Here is a 19,682-nt window from a genome sequence, read left to right as displayed (position 1 = left end):
CCAATCCATGCCAGATGACGCATCAAAGGCCATTAGCCGATAAACCACACACACACACACACACACAGCTCAAATGCAGACGGACCAGGCCAGGCCCTGGCATCAATCCCAAGCCAAAAGCCAAGCCCAAAAATCGAAAGAAAAAAACACAAAAATCAAGAACTGAAATGCTGAGAACGGAAATGCTTCAACAACATCACTAAAATCAAAATGAGCCGCACACACACAGCACAGAAAGTGCAAAAGACAAACGCACCGAACTATTGATACCCTAGAAGACACAATATGAAGGGAAAGAGATAATATATATATAGGTTAATCTGAAATAAAGTCTCTCTAATCTATTAGATATCCATTTCAAACTCAGTCTCAGCCTCAGTTCTGGATTGAAAGCGTTTCATAGACATATCTGATTTGGTGTCAAGAGTCGTGTCGACTAGTCAAGATCTAAATCAAATGATTAAGATAGAATCAATCAATTCAATCTATTCAGATCCGAGTTGCATGCAAATTTCTAATGTGTGGTGGATAAAAACCACTGTGCGAAAAGTCAAAACCAAAATAGAGTGATAAAGAGAAAAAAAAGGGAACCAAAAAGGAAAACACTTTGCCTTTTCGAAATGTTTTTTCGTGTCATGTTGTTTGTTTTGGTTGTTGTTGTTGTTGCTGTTTCGTATTTGCCTTTTGCCAATTAACAAAAAGATTGACACTTTCATTTGAAAACGAAACGCGCAAAAATTCTCAGGCCATGCAAATTAGATTCTCTTTGGTCGTTGTTATTTTTTTTTTTTGTCTTTTTTGTCCATATCAGGGACAAATCAGCGTTGTCTCTTTCGACTTCTCAACCTCTCGATTCTTGATTCTCGATTCTTGGGGTCTCTCGGTGAGAAATCACATGCCAATTTGACAGTTTCTCTGCCCCCGCCCCCTAACACCTATACTTATATCTTGGATTCGCCTCTGTTCGTTTTTTTTTTTTTTTTTTTGGTCATTTGTAATCTCATCGTATTAGCTGCGATAATGACAAGGCGCAAAAGAGGGGCGTGGAGGGGGGTAGGAGGGGTTCGTATTCATCGATAGCAAATCAATATTTAAATCGACTTGGACAAATGTTGCTGACACTTTGACAGATAATGTTGTGTCACTTGTTTTCGCATAAGTGTGTATCTGTGTGTGTGTGTGTATTTATGTGCATAAATTGATCAAATCGAGTTCAAGATTTGTGTGGAGATAATAAAGATTGATATGGGCTGCAAATCAGACAAAAAATTAGCAATAAATTGGCATAAAATTAAGTGTAAATAAATTACGCCATGCCAAACAATCTTTGCTTGTCCAATTGAAAGAAATTCTCACACAATTTGGAAAATTCTTGAATTTGGATCTCAAGATAAAAGTTATCCAACTTAGGCTTTGAGTAATTTAACTAAATTGATCTCTTACCATTTGGGAGAGATAATAATTGTGTGTGGAATCAAAGTCAATCTATCAAGTAGTCGATTAAGTTTAATTTCATTAAGTAAAAGCTCACACACACACACACACACAGTTTATTTATTATGAAAGTGAGAAAGTGGAAATAATAATAAAGAAAAAGGAGACTTAAGCAAATGGAAGGCAACACAAATCCCAAACGGGCCATTAGAATCGGTAAAAGTTTTTCTGTGGCAAATCCATAGAGAGAAAACTTGCAACACTGTTGCAAAGTGATTAAATTTCGCTGGGAATCTGTGCAGGAAAAACAAAATAATAACAATACATTTTCCTTCTGATGTGTGTGTGTGTGTGTTTGCGGTTTAGTTTTTCTCCTACTTATACTTCTCTTTGATTGGTCCTTTGCAGGTCACGTGCTGGAGCTAGCTCAACAATCGGAGAACAAGACATTGACCGTGTTCTCAAAGGTCTACATTAGGATGGTTCCATTGTCACGAATGATGATACGTCAATTGTACACGGAAATCATGAAGTTCGTATATAAGTCTTAGTCCCTCACTCTTATGGCAATTTAATTTTCTCCATCTCTTTCATTGCTTAGCCATCTGGTGTACACATCAAACTACACGAACAGCAATGGCCAGAGCAAGGGCTTGAACAGCAATATACAAAGCAGTTTGGAGGATGCCTTGCACAAGTTCTTTGTGCAGCTATTTCCTGTCGCCTATCATCAGGCTGTCCACCTGAGCAAGGACAATTATGGTGAAATGCATGAGGACTACATCAATTGCCTGAAGCGCAACTTTGATGAGCTGCAGCCCTTCGGCGACATACCGAAGGAGATCCAAAGCAATCTCCTGCAAAGTGTGCACATGGCCAACGTTTTTATGAGCGCCCTGCTCCAGAGCGCCGAAGTGCTGAGCGAGGCGGATGCCCTCTATGGCCAGCAATTGACAGATACGTGCAAAATGCATCTCCTCAAGATGCACTATTGTCCCAACTGCAATGGCATACAGCAGCAGCAGGCAGCAGGACAATCGCATGGCCGGCCCAAAGTGTGCTACAGCTATTGCATGAATGTGATGCGGTAAGTAATCCATAAGGCCATAGGGGATGGCCATGTCGAAAGTGTGGGATGGATGGATCAATGGTTTAAATTGCTTCAAAGATTATCTAATGCCTGCTATTTTCTCTCTCTCTGTCTTTTTTTTTTTGGTTCTCTTGGGTACAGCGGTTGCTCGGCCCAGTATGCTGGTCTCTTGGATAGTCCCTGGTCAAGTGTGGTCGAGGCATTGGAAAATCTTGTTAGCAATCACATACGTTCCGACAATGGCATCATGAACACCATCAAGCAATTGGATACTAAGCTATCCGAGGCCATAATGCGTGCCATGGAGAACGGCCCCGAGTTGGAGAAGAAGGTAAGTTTGACTTCATTTGAAGGAATGTGCGAAAAAAGGGATGGAACTTCGAATTGCTAATTGGGAAGACCTGATAGACATCCTCATTGAATTTATAAGATCTGATTAAGCTCTTGCTGCTATGAAAAGGGACTACAAATTGTTTTTCGACATTAAAGGATAATCTAAACTTAGTTAGGCCTCAAGTTTCAAGTCGTAATATTAGAAATCTATGTATGTACTTTCAATTCAAAGTGTTGACCTCATCTGGTTAAACATATTCATCTTACTTATCCAAAATCTTTCAATGGAATGCAGTTGCCTATCTGTATCTGAGACAGAGGCCTTCTCTCTCTCTCTGCCTCTCTCTGTTTTGTCATATGATACGGAAACATGTTTCCCCATTGTCCAAGGACATAAAACATTGCAATGATTTAATTGCTATTTAATTTATGAACATTTTAAATGAATTTTTATGCGGGCCATTGCACCACTGAGCCACCGCACCACCAACTTGAACCAACTTGGCTTGGTGTGGCCATTTACGAGTGCGTTTTTTGTTGTTTTGGTTTTTGTTTTCGTTAAGTAAAAACAAAAAAAAAAAACATTTGTGGCATTTCCAGTGCTTGTTAAATGTGCACATGACATTCAATTAAAGTGCTGCGCCACCACCCCTCGCCCCTGCCCCCTTCCATGAATTGCCCCTCTTTTTTTGTGCATAATTGACATGCCGAAATGAATTTAAAATGCTAAATTAGATTGCATTAAGTTTCGGTTGTTGTTGTCCCAAGTTGAGTTGCCATCTACATGCAAGGCGACGAGCGCATTAAAAGCTAATGAGAGAAGAGGGGATAAGGTGGGGAGTGGTTGGGTGGGTAGCTAGAAGGGAGGGGGCAGATTAACTGTCACACGTGCGCATTGCATGAACAGAGACGATTAGCAGAGCGTACAAGATGACCAGAAAGTCCAAAAAGGAAGTATTTAAGCTCCCCTCTCTAACTGTCTCTCTCTCTTTATCTCTCCCTCATGCAGGTCAAGAAGACATGCGGAACGCCCAATCTCTTGCCCTCATTGACAAGCGCTGAGAAGGAGACACGTTCTCAAATGCATCAGCTGCCATCAATAAAGTGGGCCTCACCACCAGAGACAGGCATCGCCCACTTTCTCACCACCATTGACAAGTCCAAGGAGATCTATACGAATATTGTCTACAAGTAAGTGAAAAAGAAAGAAAGTGTGAAAGAAAACAAAGGAATTTACAGCGACAATGCCACAACAAGTTAATATATATTGAATGCCATAAACTAATAAACGAGGAACTGCTTATGACCGGTGATCTTTGTCATGGCTAGTCACGGTCCTTTTTGTTGAAATTACGCAACATGCCGAAAGCATCCCGCAACAGGCACATATAGAGTGGAGCAAAGACGGCAATAAAGAATACCACATTGACCCAAACGCTATGCTTCACGGGAGTGCGACAGCCCTGAAGGGAAAGGAGGCAATCGATTACAATGCCGATTTGAGTTGAGAAGGAAAAGGAGAAGGAGAAACTCCTTCACACACTTACACCACGAATCACCGCCGGATGGGGACGGGCCAAACAAAAACGATGTGTTTGGCGATGGACAAACAGAATAATTTCCTTTAACATATTGGTCGGAGTCCAGTCGTTGTCGTCTAGCAGAAAGTTCTTCCTTTTTTCTAGTTTATTTTTTAAGAGAATTTTCGAAATCTTAACTCAGAGAGAAGCCAAAGGTTTATGAGCATCTAGAGCTATTGCCTTTCCAACTAAACATCTCAAAGCTTACTAAGACTCCACTTTTTGTTCTGTGCTCATTTTCGTTTAGTTTCTGTGACGAGGAATACACACAAAATGACGATCATATGTGCTGGACAGGCGATCGTGTGGGCGACTATACACAATTGCTGATGACTCCCGGCACGGATACGCAACGTTACAACCCCGAGGTGCCATGGGAGACACAGACGCAGGTTAGCAAATTGAATGAGCTGGTTGACAAGCTAATCAAGATACGCAAGAGCATTGGAGCAGCGGTAAGTCGAAGAGGAATACCTTTTCCATGCCCACTCCCCCTCATTTTCCCACTCTGCCTCTCTCTTGCATAGGCCCCAGCATTCAATTATATGCAATTGCATGATATTCAAAGCGATATGGGACACGAGGGTTCTGGAGGAGGCGGTGTCATTAGCGACGATGATGACGAGTATGGCGGCAATGTCCAAGGCTCTGGCGATGGTTCCGGCGATGGTAAGAAGACATCATATAGACCCATCTCCTCGCATCCTCCTCATCGGCCTCTTATTTTCCTTTCCTCTAGGTACCACACCTTACATCAAGGAGTCATCCGATATTATGCCAACTGGCACAAATGACACTCAGTCGCGGGAGAACAATGAAAACAGCTCATCCAATTCGCCGGCAGTCACTGCAATGTGTCTCCTTCTCACACTAGTCACAATACTCTACAGCAGTTGCAGTTAAAGCAGCGGCTTAAATCCAAAAAAAAAAAAAAAAAAAAAACAAGAAATACAATTAAACAAAAAATATGCAAAACAATTAATAAACATATTTAAAAATAATGCCGCGTCTAAAACAAAAGAAGAGAGCTCCACAAAGAAAACCCAAAATCAAGTGGAAAGTAAAAAACCATTTACGAATTAATCTATTTTATCATTATTATTATTATTATTATTATTATTCTATTATTATTTGTGTAATTTTTAAGTTGTTACAAGTAATTTATTAGCCTCTAAGCAAAAACAAAGAGAAAAGCATTCAGAAATAACGAAATTCGGAAAGCCTCTCTAACCTCCCCCTTGACATTCACGCCCCACCTCCCCTACCCTTCCTCTCCACAACTTTCACACCTCGAACCACATTAATTATTGTTCTTCTAGCGTTTTCCATTCTATTTAATTAAATCATTTCGAATTTCCATGCAGCATCCAACTAGACTTGTTGTGCCATATAAAAAGTGTTGGAGAGTCTTAAAAAAAAAAAAAAAAAAAAAAAAAAAAAAAATGCAAAAACCAAGATGAATGAGAAAAATTTATATAAACACAAAACCCAATAGGCTCAAAGAAAATAGAGAAAAGAAGCAGAAACTCTGTTCTAAATGTTCAGATACATAAATTGCTATATAATGCTAGTTACACAAATAGATGTATACATACAAACAAACAAACATAATTACATATATATATATGTATATTGTATCTCCGTACATAAAGCTCAATGTTCAAAGCAAAGTTGTTCCTTCTTTTTTGGTGTGTAAACGAAAAAAATAATAATAATAAAAAAAAAAGAAATACTGAAATACGAATCTATGAAACATATTTACAATACGCAGCTATCTCTGGCACAATTCAAATTAAATGAAAAAAAGAGAATACAATTCAAAGTTCTTAATACGTAAATATCAGAATTTAGCTAAACATAGATAGACACAGAAACAAAACAAAGAGAAAGTAAAAAGAAAGCTCTGACAGGATATAAGAGAAACTCCAAAACACACACACACACACACTCACAAATGTTACAAACAAACTAAGCAAAACATGAATTAAATTAATATTGTTGTCTACACATTTCGAACTGAAAGAAAACTACAAAAAAAAAAAACATTGCAAAACAAAAAGTAACAAAAAAGAGAAGCGAAATGCAAATTAATGGAATTTAGTTGAGTAAAATGCACTTTACGGAAAAACTAGAAGACTTACAGCTTTATACGCAAAAACAAAACAAAAAAAAGAAAGAAAAGCAAAGGATATGAAAATCTATTGATATATATATACATATATGTATATTATTGTAGCAATATATTAACTAAAAACTAAATACTAGAAAGTTATGCACTGGAAATGGTTAAGAAATGTGTGAAACAACAAAAAAACCACAAACGAAAATCAGATCAGATGTAAATTTCACTTGAACAATGTGAAAAGGGTCTATTTGGAAGCAAAGGAAAAGCAAAATTCGTGTTTTTTCTTAATTGAATAGAGCGCACACCCAAAAAAAGATAAGAAATTTGATATCATTAACTCAATTCACAACTGAAGGCAATTTTTTAGTGGTGCAAAATGGCATTAGAAACGAAAACGAAAGCGGAAACGGAAATGGATATGAAAAAACAAAAAACTATTGTTGCAATCTAACAGATACTTTACAGTGTTGCAAAGCGCTGCAAAACAAAATACGACACAAACAATTTATAAAAAACAAAAATGCAGGCAGTGCTGCAGTGCTGGCGACACTCTAAAAAAAAAAAACAATTAATTATATATATATAAAATGAGAAATATGCATAAACAATATATATATATATACATAAATATATATATATATATAATTAACAGCAATAAGATTTAACTAATTAATGAATATAATTATATGCTAGCGCGTAAAAACTGTAACAATTTTAGCATGTAATGTGTAAAAAGAGCAGAACAAAAGAAAGAAAAAAAAAAAAAGAAAATTTAGTTAGTAGCCAATTGAATAACAAATAAACAACATACAAATCGATTGAAAAACAACACACACACACACACACGCATAATACACACACAGCAACCATAAGAACAACAACAACTACTACAAAACAACAACAACAAAATTGATCTATCTTATTGTATGTAATTGATTCAATGGCAAAAATGCATATTGTATGTGTTTGTTAAACTATATGTATAATTATGTTTTTTTTTTTTTTTTTTTTTTTTGTATTATGATTATTTTTTAACTATTGCATGTGATTAATAATATTTAAGTTATACGTAAAACAAAAAACCCAACATATTAAATTGTAACTTATGTATACCGCAAAAGCAACAACAACAGCAACAAAACCATATGTTGTAAATCTATTCGATGATAACCAATGCAAACATAAACATTTGTGCACAAAAACAAAACAAAAAACAAAAAAAAAACTAAAAAAAAAACACAAAGAATTAAAGAAAAGTTAAATGTACTACTTTTTAGATGCCTGAACAAAAAAAAAAAAAAAAAAAACAATAACAACTACAATGCAAGTCCAAAAAATATATATATATTGATTGGAATTATGAAAGTGAAAAACAATGCTATGAGTAATTGAGTATAATGCAATTTATAAACATTTTTTTTTTGTAAAATTAAAAACCAATAAACGTCAAATATTTAAAATTCAAACATTTTGGCGGTTTTCTTTAGATTTTGGTGTTGCCAATGTGTCACAATTTTAATACAGCTCTCTGCTGTGTTAGATAACAGCGCTCGAAATGAGCTAACAGCACTCGAAATGAGCTAACAGGCGCGTTATGAGTCAGTTAGTTAACAGTCTCACATGTGAGTTAACAGACACGCAAATGTTATTGCGTTTTTGGCGGGAATCGGACCGCGTTGCAAAAAATTTTCATCCACAATTTTTGTTATTATTCATAACAATCCCGCGTCGAAAACAACTCCAAATATTTGCTGCTGTTGAGAAATTCCTGCCACATTGGTGTTTGTGTACTAAATAAACATAAAAGAAAATGGCACGACGCGATTATGCCCAAGACCGCGGTGAGTGGGACAAACACAGAAAAACTGAAAGCATTTCAGATTATAAATCCCTTTCTATGGCCATTCCCATACAGAAACCATCAAGACCTTTCTATCGGAGTACTGCAAATGCGACGACGATGGCAAGAAGGAGTTCGTTTATGGCTCTCAACTAGTTAAGCTGGCACATCGCGAGCAGGTAATGATGACCATCGACCTGGATCATCTGGCCGAGTACAATGAGAGCCTGGCCGAGGCCGTAATTGACAATTGCCGACGCTATGCGGCCATATTTAGCGATGTGATTGCCGAATTGCTGCCCAGCTACAAACAGCAGGAAGTCCATGCCAAAGATGCCCTCGATGTGTATATTGAGCATCGTCTGATGATGGATGCCCGCACCCGGAATCCCATGGAACAGCGAGACGAGCGTAATAGTTTTCCCTCAGAGCTAATGAAGCGATTGTGAGTAGTACAGTAGTATTTGTTTACCCCCGCCCCCTAGACATTCCTCAATGATTTTCCGTTGCAGTGAAGTAGGCTTCAAGCCGTTGTCCACGGAGAAGGCCAACTCTATACGCGAGGTGAAGGCACAACATATTGGCAAATTGGTCACAGTGCGTGGCATTGTTACGCGTTGTACGGAAGTGAAGCCCATGATGGTGGTGGCCACTTACACTTGCGATCGCTGTGGCTCCGAAACCTATCAGCCCGTGAATTCGTTGTCCTTCATTCCAGTGTCGGATTGCCCATCGGATGATTGCCGTGTGAATAAGGCGGGCGGACGACTTTATTTGCAGACAAGAGGATCCAAATTTGTAAAGTTCCAGGAGTTGAAGATGCAGGAGCATAGCGACCAGGTACCCGTAGGACATATTCCACGCAGTATGACAGTTCTATGTCGCGGTGAAGTTACTCGTATGGCCCAACCCGGTGACCATGTCCTGGTCTCGGGTGTCTTTTTGCCCATGGTGCGCACGGGATTCGCTCAGATGATGCAGGGATTGCTCTCGGAGACCTTCCTCCAGGCCCATCGCATCATTTGCATTAATAAGAACGACGAGATATCCGATAAGAGTGCCGAACTGACGCCCGATGAGTTGGAGGAACTGGCCCAGGATGATTTCTATGAGCGTCTGGCCACCAGTTTGGCTCCAGAAATCTATGGACACTTGGATGTAAAGAAGGCTTTGCTACTCCTTTTGGTTGGTGGTGTGGATAAACGGCCAGATGGCATGAAGATTCGTGGTAATATAAATATCTGTCTCATGGGTGATCCTGGTGTGGCCAAATCCCAACTCCTGGGCTATATAAGTCGCCTGGCAGTGCGTTCTCAGTACACCACCGGGCGAGGTTCCTCCGGCGTGGGTCTGACAGCGGCTGTGATGAAGGATCCCCTTACTGGCGAGATGACCCTAGAGGGTGGAGCTCTTGTTCTGGCCGATCAGGGTGTCTGCTGCATTGACGAGTTCGACAAGATGGCCGATACCGATCGCACAGCCATTCACGAAGTTATGGAACAGCAAACCATATCCATTGCCAAGGCTGGCATCATGACCACCCTGAATGCCCGTGTATCCATATTGGCAGCTGCCAATCCTGCCTTCGGACGCTACAATCCACGTCGCACCGTCGAACAGAATATTCAATTGCCCGCTGCTCTGCTCTCGCGTTTCGATCTGCTGTGGCTCATCCAGGACAAACCGGACAGGGATAACGATTTGCGTCTGGCCAAGCATATTACCTATGTGCACAGTCATAGCAAGCAACCGCCATCGCGGGTGAAGGCCCTGGACATGAATCTGATGCGACGCTACATAAATCTCTGCAAGCGCAAGAATCCCACCATTCCAGACGAGCTCACCGATTACATTGTGGGCGCCTATGTCGAGCTGCGCCGTGAGGCTCGCAATCAAAAGGACATGACCTTTACATCGGCCCGTAATCTTTTGGGTATTCTGCGTCTATCCACCGCACTGGCCCGCTTGCGTCTCTCCGATCATGTGGAGAAGGACGATGTGGCCGAAGCTTTGCGTTTACTTGAAATGTCCAAGGACTCGCTGAATCAGATTCACGAACACCAAAAGGGACAGTAAGTAGAGAAGCAAACCCAATCCCCACCCATCAATCAATCTCTTAACCTTTTCTCTTTTTCTCCTTCAAGTGTGCCCAATACATCGGATCGCATATTTGCCATCGTACGCGAATTGGCCGGCTCAGGAAAAGCGGTCAAAATCTCCGATATCATGGATCGTTGCACCACAAAGGGCTTCAAACCCGACCAAGTGGACAAATGCATTATGGACTACGAGGAGTTAAATGTTTGGCAAGTTAACATGGGGCATACGAAAATTACATTTTTGTAAAGGAAATGCCACAAGTAAGCAAGCCAATTTATCATTTATCTCATCCCTATATAAATTTATATATTTTATTTAATACCTACATTTAATTTACATTCATTTTTGGGAACTTTGACGAAAAAGTCGAATGAATGAATCAATATTGAGAAAGTTTTCTTTTATAGGGTTAAGGCTGCACAACAATATCAAATGTTCACATCTCTGCATATATATATATATACATATGAATTTCCTGTTTCTTTTTTTTTTTTTTTGTTTCTTTCATTGTCTCTCCGAATGGAGAAATGTTTTGTTATAAGATTTCCTCATCTAAATCCATTCCTTTTGCCCATTTTCTGCTAGCCATTTACAAGTAAATTAATTAACTTAAATGTTTTTTTGTGTCATTTGTTCATTAAATAAATAAATAATTCATAACAAAGTTTTTAATTGCAATTCTCTAGATAAATTGACTTTATTTTCCATTCATAAGTTAATTGAAACACACATTGAAAAACATTAAATTTCATTTGCAAATTGTTTGATAAAAAATATCAACAAACAACCAAACAAAAAAAAAAATATATATATATATATATTTGCTGATATATTAAGAATTTTCGTCTATGGATAAATTCGTAGGGTTTTTTTTCTTCTTGTTTTTGAGAAGCCTTTAAGGACCTTCTGTTCTGTCTCTCTCTCACACACGCACACACACACACATTCAGACACCCACAAGACGTTTTCCGTTTTTCCATTTTCAAACAACAACAACAAACATACACAGACATTTGTGCAAACATGATAAAATTCTCGCTCTACTAGCGACAATGGATAGAATATATGTATATGTAAGAGATATATGTTTGTATTTAGATAGTTAAATAGATTCAAGGATCTGCTTAGCTGGCCAATTTAAAGGCTCTTATTAAAACTTAATGCGGCACGCAATTTATTTCTTATGCGTGGCGAATTCCAACGATTGCCACCAGCCGAACCCAGACCGGCAACCAAACGCAATTCATTGGGCGATATACCCTCGTCGACGTCATCGGCCTCCGTTTTGATCTCCATCTTCTGGACAATGAGACGCACCAGCTGATGTTGCTGCTCCAGCATCCGGCTAATGTCCCGCAATTTGCGTCTCTGACGCTCCAATTCGGCATTGATATAATCATCATTGTTATCAAACGATATGACATCCATGGAGGCTATGGATAGGGAAGTGGAGCAAGTGGATTATGCTTGGAATTTCCCCGCTTCCCTTTGGCTACTTACAATCCTCGGTGAATGGATTGGAGAACCATTTGCGTAATATAAAGTCACAGATGCCTATTTTACATTTCGTCTCATTGGGATATTCGATAAGTTCCATTTTATCGACACGCTGCAACCAAACATGAGGCAGTTTACGTTCCAATTCTGTATGTAGAACCACCTGCATGGCCAAGCGTTTCAACTGGGCATTGCGACGCACTGACTCAATGTCACCGACAGCCAAACCGATAAGCAGATTCATCAATAGAATGGGCATAAGGATCATAAAAACGCCTGCAAGACACAAACATTAGAAAGGAGAAGGAAGCGAAGGAGGACTTACTTAGTATCAAAAACGATGTCATGGGTACTTTCAATTGGTCACGATAATAGGTGTTCACATAGGTGCCAACAAAGTCCAATTCGCCCAGCATCATGGAAAAGGTGCGCAACAAGGACATAGGTATATTCGAAAATGACAAGTGATTCGGTTGCGGATCGATAATCTAAGGAAGAAAAAGGAGCGAATCTTTGATCTAAGCTCAATGTTCCATCAAGGTGACCTACCTTTGAGAGTAGGATATAGAAGGCCAGGCCAAAAGCAATAATCAGAATGGAGAATACCATTAGAACTTTAATCAATGTCTGTAGAATTTCCAGAAACATAACCACATAGATGCCAACTTGATCGAATCTTTGTAGGAATAGCAACAAACGAAACCAGGATAAAAACACAGCGATCGAGGCGGCTGAATAGTGTATGGTATTGATGGAACCATCGGCCCTAAATGCCGGCTGTATCATCACCAGGGCCGATATATATAGCACCCACGATATGAGATTCACCGTCTCGACTAGATAATGCAATCGCTGCTGATATATCTGAATTAATTCACGCATGGAATTGAGCAATATATAGACCACAATGATGACAGCACAAAAGAGTATGGCTGTGGTGCGATTAATGTGCTCCACACACGAATCCAAACGTATTTGTGTGGCCACCGATGGATTCTGTGATAAATTCTGTGTAAGCTGATCCCAACTAAAGCAGAAAGAAAGAGGGACACAGAGAGTGAGAAGGTGTATGTAGATGGAAGGAATTGAAAAGAATCCTTTAGTACTTACCCCATATTGCAATATTGACTCATTGTCTTGTTGCCCTCAGCTCGCAATTCAATGTTGTTCATCATCAAGGACGAATATATGGTGACAAAGACCAAAAATATGGAATAGATCAATAGATTGGCCAAATGAAAGTATTTGCCATAGGAATTCCATTTCATTTGCAAGTATTTCTGGCTAAGTGGATGTGCCAATAGCTCAACACGTCCATGGGTAACCATGGTCTAGGGGCGAAAGATAATATGATATGTCAGTGATTCCCATTTGTGTACTTACACATACATACATACATCTATAAAGCTACGACTCACACACATACTAAAACAAAGTTAACAATAACAAAAGCCATTTACATTAATTAGTTAGTTGGAACACAAATATATATATTTGAAAAGATTTCAATTATTAGTAGGCTTTTGGGGGGGAGAGGGAGGACGATCATACATTTTGAAGCGGATGTACAGAGAGAAATAGAGAGAGAGAGAGAGAGAGAGACACGGAATATACATATAGTATATATATGTATCTATCAGAGAGTGCAACCGAAATTATAATTATTTAAAAACAATTCATACAACTGTCGATTTTTAACTTATACATGAGAAAGAGGGAGGTGACAATAGTCTTCTATCTCACTCTTTATCACAAATGTCTTAACGTTTTCATTGATTTTCACAAATGGTAAGGGTATATCAGATATCTGTCCATATTTACGACCTTGAGTCCGTCGTGGGGTTATGAACAATTCTTTCCGGCATCGATACCCAAATAAGTATGCTATATTATTTAATTTAAGACTGATTTGTGTGTACCCTGAAAATTGTACTATAGAAATTATAATTCTTTTTTAAGTTACACATTTCTTGTTAGTGGAAATTCCAATTGGATCGTTTTTACAAAAAAGTCTGATAGGCTACCAATTTGATAAAGAGAAAGGATCTTTCATATTCAGTCTTATTTCTTGTTAACCGGAGAAAGGACCTTCAATATTCAGTCTAATTTCTTGTTAACCGGATTCTGATTTGACTAATTCTTAAAATATTCTTATTTGATTTACCAGATCAAAAGAAGTAGGTAAAAAGTTGTGGAATCTATAAGTGTTCAGACTAAGCCTGGTAATGTCCTTTTTTGTTTTTTAATTATCAATCTCAAATCTGATCTGTGTTTGATTAACAAATTCGACAATCGGTTTGATAATCTCAGTTAAGGAATCGTTTAATGTTCCAGGTTTTACGATTTACTAATAACTAGTTTAATTAATTGTTGTTTCGGTTGCATTCTCCAATTTTGTGCTGTGCATCTTATTAAGTAAGGACTTCTCACATATTGACACTCACATTCACGACGGCCAATGGCGCTGGACGCCATTTTGCATCATTGAATTCTTTACGCTTTTCCTCGATTTGCTCGGGTGTTTTTTGGTATGGCCAAAATGAATATTTTATCTAAATATGTATTACATATGTATATATATTGTAATATATTTATATATATATATATATATGTGTTGATGTTATCTAGAGTTGTCAAATTTGTAATGATATTTGAAATATGATATGGAATGATTCTTGTAACGGCCCCCAAAATCCTAACTAACTTAATACACTGAGAGGAAGAAACATTACAACAAACAATTAAACTCAATTAAACAGAATCGTGCCTTAAATCAGAGAATTAAATATATATAGAGAGAGAGAGAGAGCAAGAGAGAAAGAGGAGAGGAGGGGGAGTCACAAGAGCAAGAAAAAGAAGAAACACAGTTTTTCCCGCTTACATTCAATGCTGGCAATGGTATGGGATTTGTTGTCATTATCGGCTCTCCGGTTTTCTCATCGATCTTAGCAAACAGATAAGGGCATTGCAAGAATGCGAAAGAGTACTTAATCTAGATTTATGTATATATATATATATATTTATTTTGGTAAAGTGTCATAAAGTATTAGAAGCTTCGATGGGATGAAATGACAATAATTGCTTAGATTGTTAGTTGTCTTTGGTAAACGAAGGACTTACGTAAAAGCTTTTGGAATCCTTTTTGCAATTGGCCTTGGTAATACACTTATCCTGCACAGCCTCAAACACCTTGGGCATGGATGCAATCAGAGCTAAAGTGACACATGGATGTTTGTCGGAACGTAGAGCTATAACCTCATTAGCACGCTCATCGTGAGTGACCATGGCCAAAGCCGCTTCCGGATACTTGTAGTAGATGGCATAGTCAATGGCACTCATATCCAGAATATTGTAGACCAACTTGCAGCCCATTGACATTAAAACCGAAATGGCATGTGGCTTATTCTCCATGGTGGCCAAATGGAGAGCCGTATTCTGGAAAGAATTCATAAATTTTTGAGAGGGACATCAGTGAGCTCAACTTACCCCATCCTTGTCGACCTGGTCCAAGAGATGCGAGTGCACCGAATGCAACAGCTCAATGGTCTCGGTATAGCCAGACATGGCGGCCAATTGCAAAGGATTACGACCACTGTGATCCCGATGCAGGAGAGCTCCACGATTCAGGAGCAATTGCACCACCCGAGTGTGTCCCTGCTGCGATGCAATGTGCAAGGGGGTCATGCCAGCGCCATCGCTCTCATTGATGATAAACGAACCCTTCTCCGAGTCGAGCAATTGCCTGACTGTGTTATATCTACCATAGCGAGCTGCAAAATGCAATGGGCTCTCATTGTTGTTATTCTTCAGGTTGATGCATGCCCCCAGGCGGATAAGATTCTCCAGCGAACGTATATGACCGTCGCGGCTGGCATAATGCAATGGCGAGCAGCCCATATTATCCTTTTCATTTAGCAAAAGCTTCAATTCCTGTGTCTGGCATTTGGCCACCTGTTCGGCAAAGTCTGTAAGCCGACCGCCATTCATAATGACAAAATGCAAAACGTTTCGAGCAGCTGCATCCTTGACACTTATGCAGGCACCCAGACGTATCAGTAGATGGACTAAAAGGACGAAAGTAAATGAAGTAAATGTGCCAGGACTATTAAGTGGAATTGTCTGCCCACCTGTCTTCCATCCGCTGCGTGAGGCAGCCAACAAAAGGGGCGAACGATGCTCCTTGTCGAGGGCATTGATGTCAGCTCCCTCGGCAACGAGATATGAAACAATATCCGGATGATCGAACATGGAGGCACAATGCAACGGTGTCATCTTTTGTACATCCGTGCAACTGAGACAGATGCGTTTCTCCAGCGGTTGCATCTCAAACATCAACTTAACTATATCAATGGCACCCTGAGGCAAACGGAAATCGAAGAGGTTGAAAAACAAAACACATATATACATATAAGAGAAAAATATGTTCACGTCATGTTTACACGCTCTTCTCTGTCTCTGTTTCTCGCTTCTTCTTGTTCTGCTTCCCACATCCTTGGGCATGACAAAGTCACGTTCAGTCGCCCCTTTTTGCCATTTGCATAAGAATTTGTCAAATTAAAGTCAGCAATGTAGTCCGTAAACGTAAATACTGAGACAAAAAACCTAGAGGGAAACGAGTGAGAGAGAGCATTCAAGGCAGTCACCTAAAACTCTGAGTCCACAAGGACTAACTATTGGGCTACTGGGCATTTCCTTGCTGAAATATGAGTGTTGTCAAGTGTTTCGCTTGACAAGTTAACCGCAGAAAGCGAGAGAGAGAGAGAGAGAGACCATGACAACCAAGCTTCCTCCTCCCCACCACACACTCACCTGGGCACAGGCCAAATGCACTGGCGTCGAGAGATCATGTTGCTGAGTAGATATTTTTGCACCGGATTTCAGGCATAGTTCCACTGCCTTGATATCCCCGCCATGCACTGCCGAATGCAATGGCACGTTGCCCTCCGAATCGTAGAAGGATATCATTTCCTCGCGAGTGCATCCGCGTTGTTCCCCCCACTGCAAAACGGAACATGGCATATGCATGAATTGATTGATTGTTTGATGCACACACTTGAATGGAGCATGAATACCATAAAGAATACAAATTCAATTGTCAGTCAGATAAATAAATCTATTTTGGTATATATCAAATGGGTTATCCAGTTGTCATTGTAACGTACTCGAAATCTAAATAATATATATTTTACATCTGTACAATTGACGTTTCTTATCTACAGGGGATGCAAAACATTAAAACTACATAAAATTGTTAAAGAAAACTGAAATATATACACTTGTTATTATAATACATTCTGAAACAAAGTTTGATCTTAATCAGAGAGATGAGTAATAAACTAAGCAAAGTTTTCTACATTTTCTTACTGGATAATCGCTGTTCTACATTCTAGATTCTACCTTTTCTTCAGTGACAAAAGTCTTAAATAATTATTGTTCTAACTTCTAGAGTTTCACACTAAATAACTTTCTAGAAATTTCCCAACAGGTTAAATTACTAAATTTAGATTTCTAGAAATAAACTCTTTAGTGTATAATTGATATTTAGAAAAAGCCCATTAGAAATTTTCCATAACTCTATTTATAGCTGTTTCTCGCCCTTATTATTTGGCAAACTTCTCGAGGTGCCCTGTTTAAGAAAATGATTTTGATTTTTTACAAGTCATTGACCGAGACTCGACGGGTTTTTTTGTAACATTTGATATTTTAAATTATTTTGCTTGACTTTCTGCTAAGATTTCTAGGCATCTTACATCATTGATTCTTTATCGGCGGGAAAAAAGGAAACAAACAAAGCAAAAGAGAAACAAAAACAACCGAAAAAAACTGATGGAAGCTTAAAAATTTGATACTTTTATAATTGACTTTTCGCTTTTAAAGGGCTTTGACGCTGTCAACGTGACGTATACGCAATTTTCTCCATCCATCTCCAAAATAAGAACAACAACATAAAATCAATGCAAAAGTGCACAAGGGGGAGGGAAGGTCAGACAGCAGTTCAGACCCTCCCCACCCTCGCACTAGAGGCGAAAAAGTCATTATGGTATAAAAGGAATCAAATCAAATGTAGGATAAGCTCCTGCAAAGGGATGACAAAAAGCGCACTTGTAGATCAAAGTGATTGGCGATTTTTGTTTGTTTTTCGTTGTCTCTCTGAGGCAATAAGTTAGTGTAAGATTTATACGAACAAGATAATAGTTGCTTGCTTGTTACTTGCCTGAAAGAAGACTTCCATTGTCTTTGAGCTGGCATTTTTAGCCGCTTCGTGTATGGGATAATAACCATTGTTGCAAGGTCTACGGGGACATGCATCGAATTCTGTAATCTGCAAGATACGACACGGACATTGAGTTAAATTTGGATATATGCATATATATTCTCTGTACAATTTATATTTATATATGTTTATTCAGTCAGAACTACAAACACACACACACACACGCAGGGACACACAAACACACACACACTCAGACTCATTTATATGGAAAGGCCAATATCAAAGCATACTTTTGTGAGCAAGCAAAACAAAATTATTTCCTAGAGGGTACAAACCTTTTTTTCTTCTCTTCTATGATAAATTAATCTTGTATGTGTGTGTGTGTGTGAGAGAGAGAGCGCATGAATCTGCCTATGTGTGTGTGTGTGTGTGTGTGTGTGCGTATGCCATTGATTAATGGCACACTTTGGTGTCGGTGTTCATGGTCCAATACTTTATCAAAATGCAAATAAAATGCATGAGCAAATACAATATTAATTTCTTGAAAATTGTGCAAAGGAAAATGCCAAATATCTAAGATAAGACAAGTTAGCAAAAAGCAATTATTTGATTTGAATATGGTTTGTTTGTTTGGTTCATAGACTCACACCACTTACCAGGATACGGGCGCATTCTTCGTGATCATAAATGGCAGCCAAATGCAAGGCCGTCCGTCCGTGTTCGCCACCCTGTTGTATATCGATGACATTTCGATATTGACCCATCACCTGCAGCGATTTGACTTTATTTAACTCTGTGGCCAAATGGACGGGTGCCTGTTTCTTTTCATTGAGAATGCCCGTGTCCACTGGGCTGTAAGTGAAGTAAAGTTAACCTCGACTCTATGGACGGGCTACAGGTCACTTACATTGATAGCAAATAGTCCAATGCATCGTAGGCATCGCATTCAACGGCAATATGGAGAGGTGTATTGCCCGCATTGTCCTTGGCATTGAAGTCTATTATCGAACAAATTTGTAGTCAGAGTTAGTCAGTTGGACCCTCAGACACACACAGACCAACACTCACCCCCCGATTGATCCCGTATGTAGCTCAAAATGTTGACACGATTCCTGGCTGCCGCCTGATGGGCAGCTGTTCGTCCCTTGCCATCCTTCAGGGCAATACGCGTATTGTCGGCCATGAATAAACGCTTAAAATCATCCAGATTACCGGATTCGGCCGCCTTTGAACGGAATTTGTAGCAAGTTAAATTAAATTTATGCCCTTGGTGTGTTTACTTAAACAAACTATGTTACTCCCCTACCCCCAATTGACGAAAAAAACAAAAACAGGGCTACTTAAAAGATAAGCAACAACCAAGACGAAAGAGTAAAAAGTATACTACTTGAGTTCAGCTCAAAGTTTTTGCCAAGTTCGAGTCCAAGTTTTAAGCAGACGCTTCGCTTTTCAGTTTTCTCTGCTCGTGG

The 19,682-nt window shown here is 39.1% G+C and overlaps 4 protein-coding genes across 4 annotated transcripts in view; 2 read left to right on the top strand and 2 right to left on the bottom strand.

Moving 5' to 3' along the window:
• dally (division abnormally delayed protein) overlaps positions 1 to 7,471 on the top strand; it is an 83,471-nt gene extending 76,000 nt beyond the window's left edge. Inside the window, exons 3-9 of the mRNA XM_068292613.1 lie at positions 1,843 to 1,966; positions 2,036 to 2,521; positions 2,666 to 2,855; positions 3,867 to 4,048; positions 4,685 to 4,892; positions 4,965 to 5,106; positions 5,177 to 7,471. Of these exons, the coding sequence (XP_068148714.1) occupies positions 1,843 to 1,966; positions 2,036 to 2,521; positions 2,666 to 2,855; positions 3,867 to 4,048; positions 4,685 to 4,892; positions 4,965 to 5,106; positions 5,177 to 5,340 (1,496 nt within the window). The 3' untranslated portion in view covers positions 5,341 to 7,471. The remainder of the gene's footprint in view (positions 1 to 1,842; positions 1,967 to 2,035; positions 2,522 to 2,665; positions 2,856 to 3,866; positions 4,049 to 4,684; positions 4,893 to 4,964; positions 5,107 to 5,176) is intronic.
• Positions 4,090 to 4,581, bottom strand: LOC137578975 (uncharacterized). Its single transcript, XM_068292614.1, has 2 exons — positions 4,405 to 4,581; positions 4,090 to 4,320 (listed from the first exon to the last, which is right to left on the bottom strand). The coding sequence occupies exons 1-2, from the start codon at positions 4,486 to 4,488 to the stop codon at positions 4,183 to 4,185; spliced, it is 222 nt and encodes a 73-aa protein (XP_068148715.1). The 5' UTR covers positions 4,489 to 4,581; the 3' UTR covers positions 4,090 to 4,182.
• Positions 7,472 to 8,226: 755 nt separating the features above from the next.
• The window catches only part of Mcm7 (minichromosome maintenance 7), a 24,678-nt gene continuing 13,222 nt past the window's right edge, over positions 8,227 to 19,682 (top strand). Inside the window, exons 1-4 of the mRNA XM_068293157.1 lie at positions 8,227 to 8,403; positions 8,478 to 8,847; positions 8,915 to 10,474; positions 10,547 to 10,762. Coding sequence (XP_068149258.1) covers positions 8,373 to 8,403; positions 8,478 to 8,847; positions 8,915 to 10,474; positions 10,547 to 10,748 — 2,163 coding nt within the window. The 5' untranslated portion in view covers positions 8,227 to 8,372 and the 3' untranslated portion in view covers positions 10,749 to 10,762. The remainder of the gene's footprint in view (positions 8,404 to 8,477; positions 8,848 to 8,914; positions 10,475 to 10,546; positions 10,763 to 19,682) is intronic.
• The window catches only part of TrpA1 (Transient receptor potential cation channel A1), a 12,014-nt gene continuing 3,971 nt past the window's right edge, over positions 11,640 to 19,682 (bottom strand). Inside the window, 14 exon segments of the mRNA XM_068293159.1 lie at positions 11,640 to 11,935; positions 12,003 to 12,275; positions 12,325 to 12,487; positions 12,549 to 13,026; positions 13,110 to 13,330; positions 14,444 to 14,551; positions 15,120 to 15,434; positions 15,486 to 16,063; positions 16,127 to 16,355; positions 16,809 to 16,997; positions 18,214 to 18,321; positions 18,870 to 19,065; positions 19,121 to 19,211; positions 19,282 to 19,438. Of these exon segments, the coding sequence (XP_068149260.1) occupies positions 11,640 to 11,935; positions 12,003 to 12,275; positions 12,325 to 12,487; positions 12,549 to 13,026; positions 13,110 to 13,330; positions 14,444 to 14,551; positions 15,120 to 15,434; positions 15,486 to 16,063; positions 16,127 to 16,355; positions 16,809 to 16,997; positions 18,214 to 18,321; positions 18,870 to 19,065; positions 19,121 to 19,211; positions 19,282 to 19,438 (3,402 nt within the window).

The sequence above is a fragment of the Drosophila tropicalis genome, unplaced genomic scaffold (assembly GCF_018151085.1).
Source record: "Drosophila tropicalis isolate 14030-0801.00 unplaced genomic scaffold, ASM1815108v1 contig_694, whole genome shotgun sequence".
Taxonomy (NCBI): domain Eukaryota; kingdom Metazoa; phylum Arthropoda; class Insecta; order Diptera; family Drosophilidae; genus Drosophila; species Drosophila tropicalis.
The sequence above is the reverse complement of the archived record's forward strand: the minus strand, read 5'-3'. Positions and strand labels throughout refer to the sequence as shown.

Coding starts and splice junctions, on each gene's coding strand:
- LOC137578975 (XM_068292614.1), bottom strand. CDS start 4,488: ATGTTAAAGGAAATTATTCTGTTTGTCCATCGCCAAACACATCGTTTT. Junction 4,321..4,404: donor ATCCGGCGGTGATTCGTGGT/GTAAGTGTGTGA, acceptor CTTTCCCTTCAG/GGCTGTCGCACTCCCGTGAA.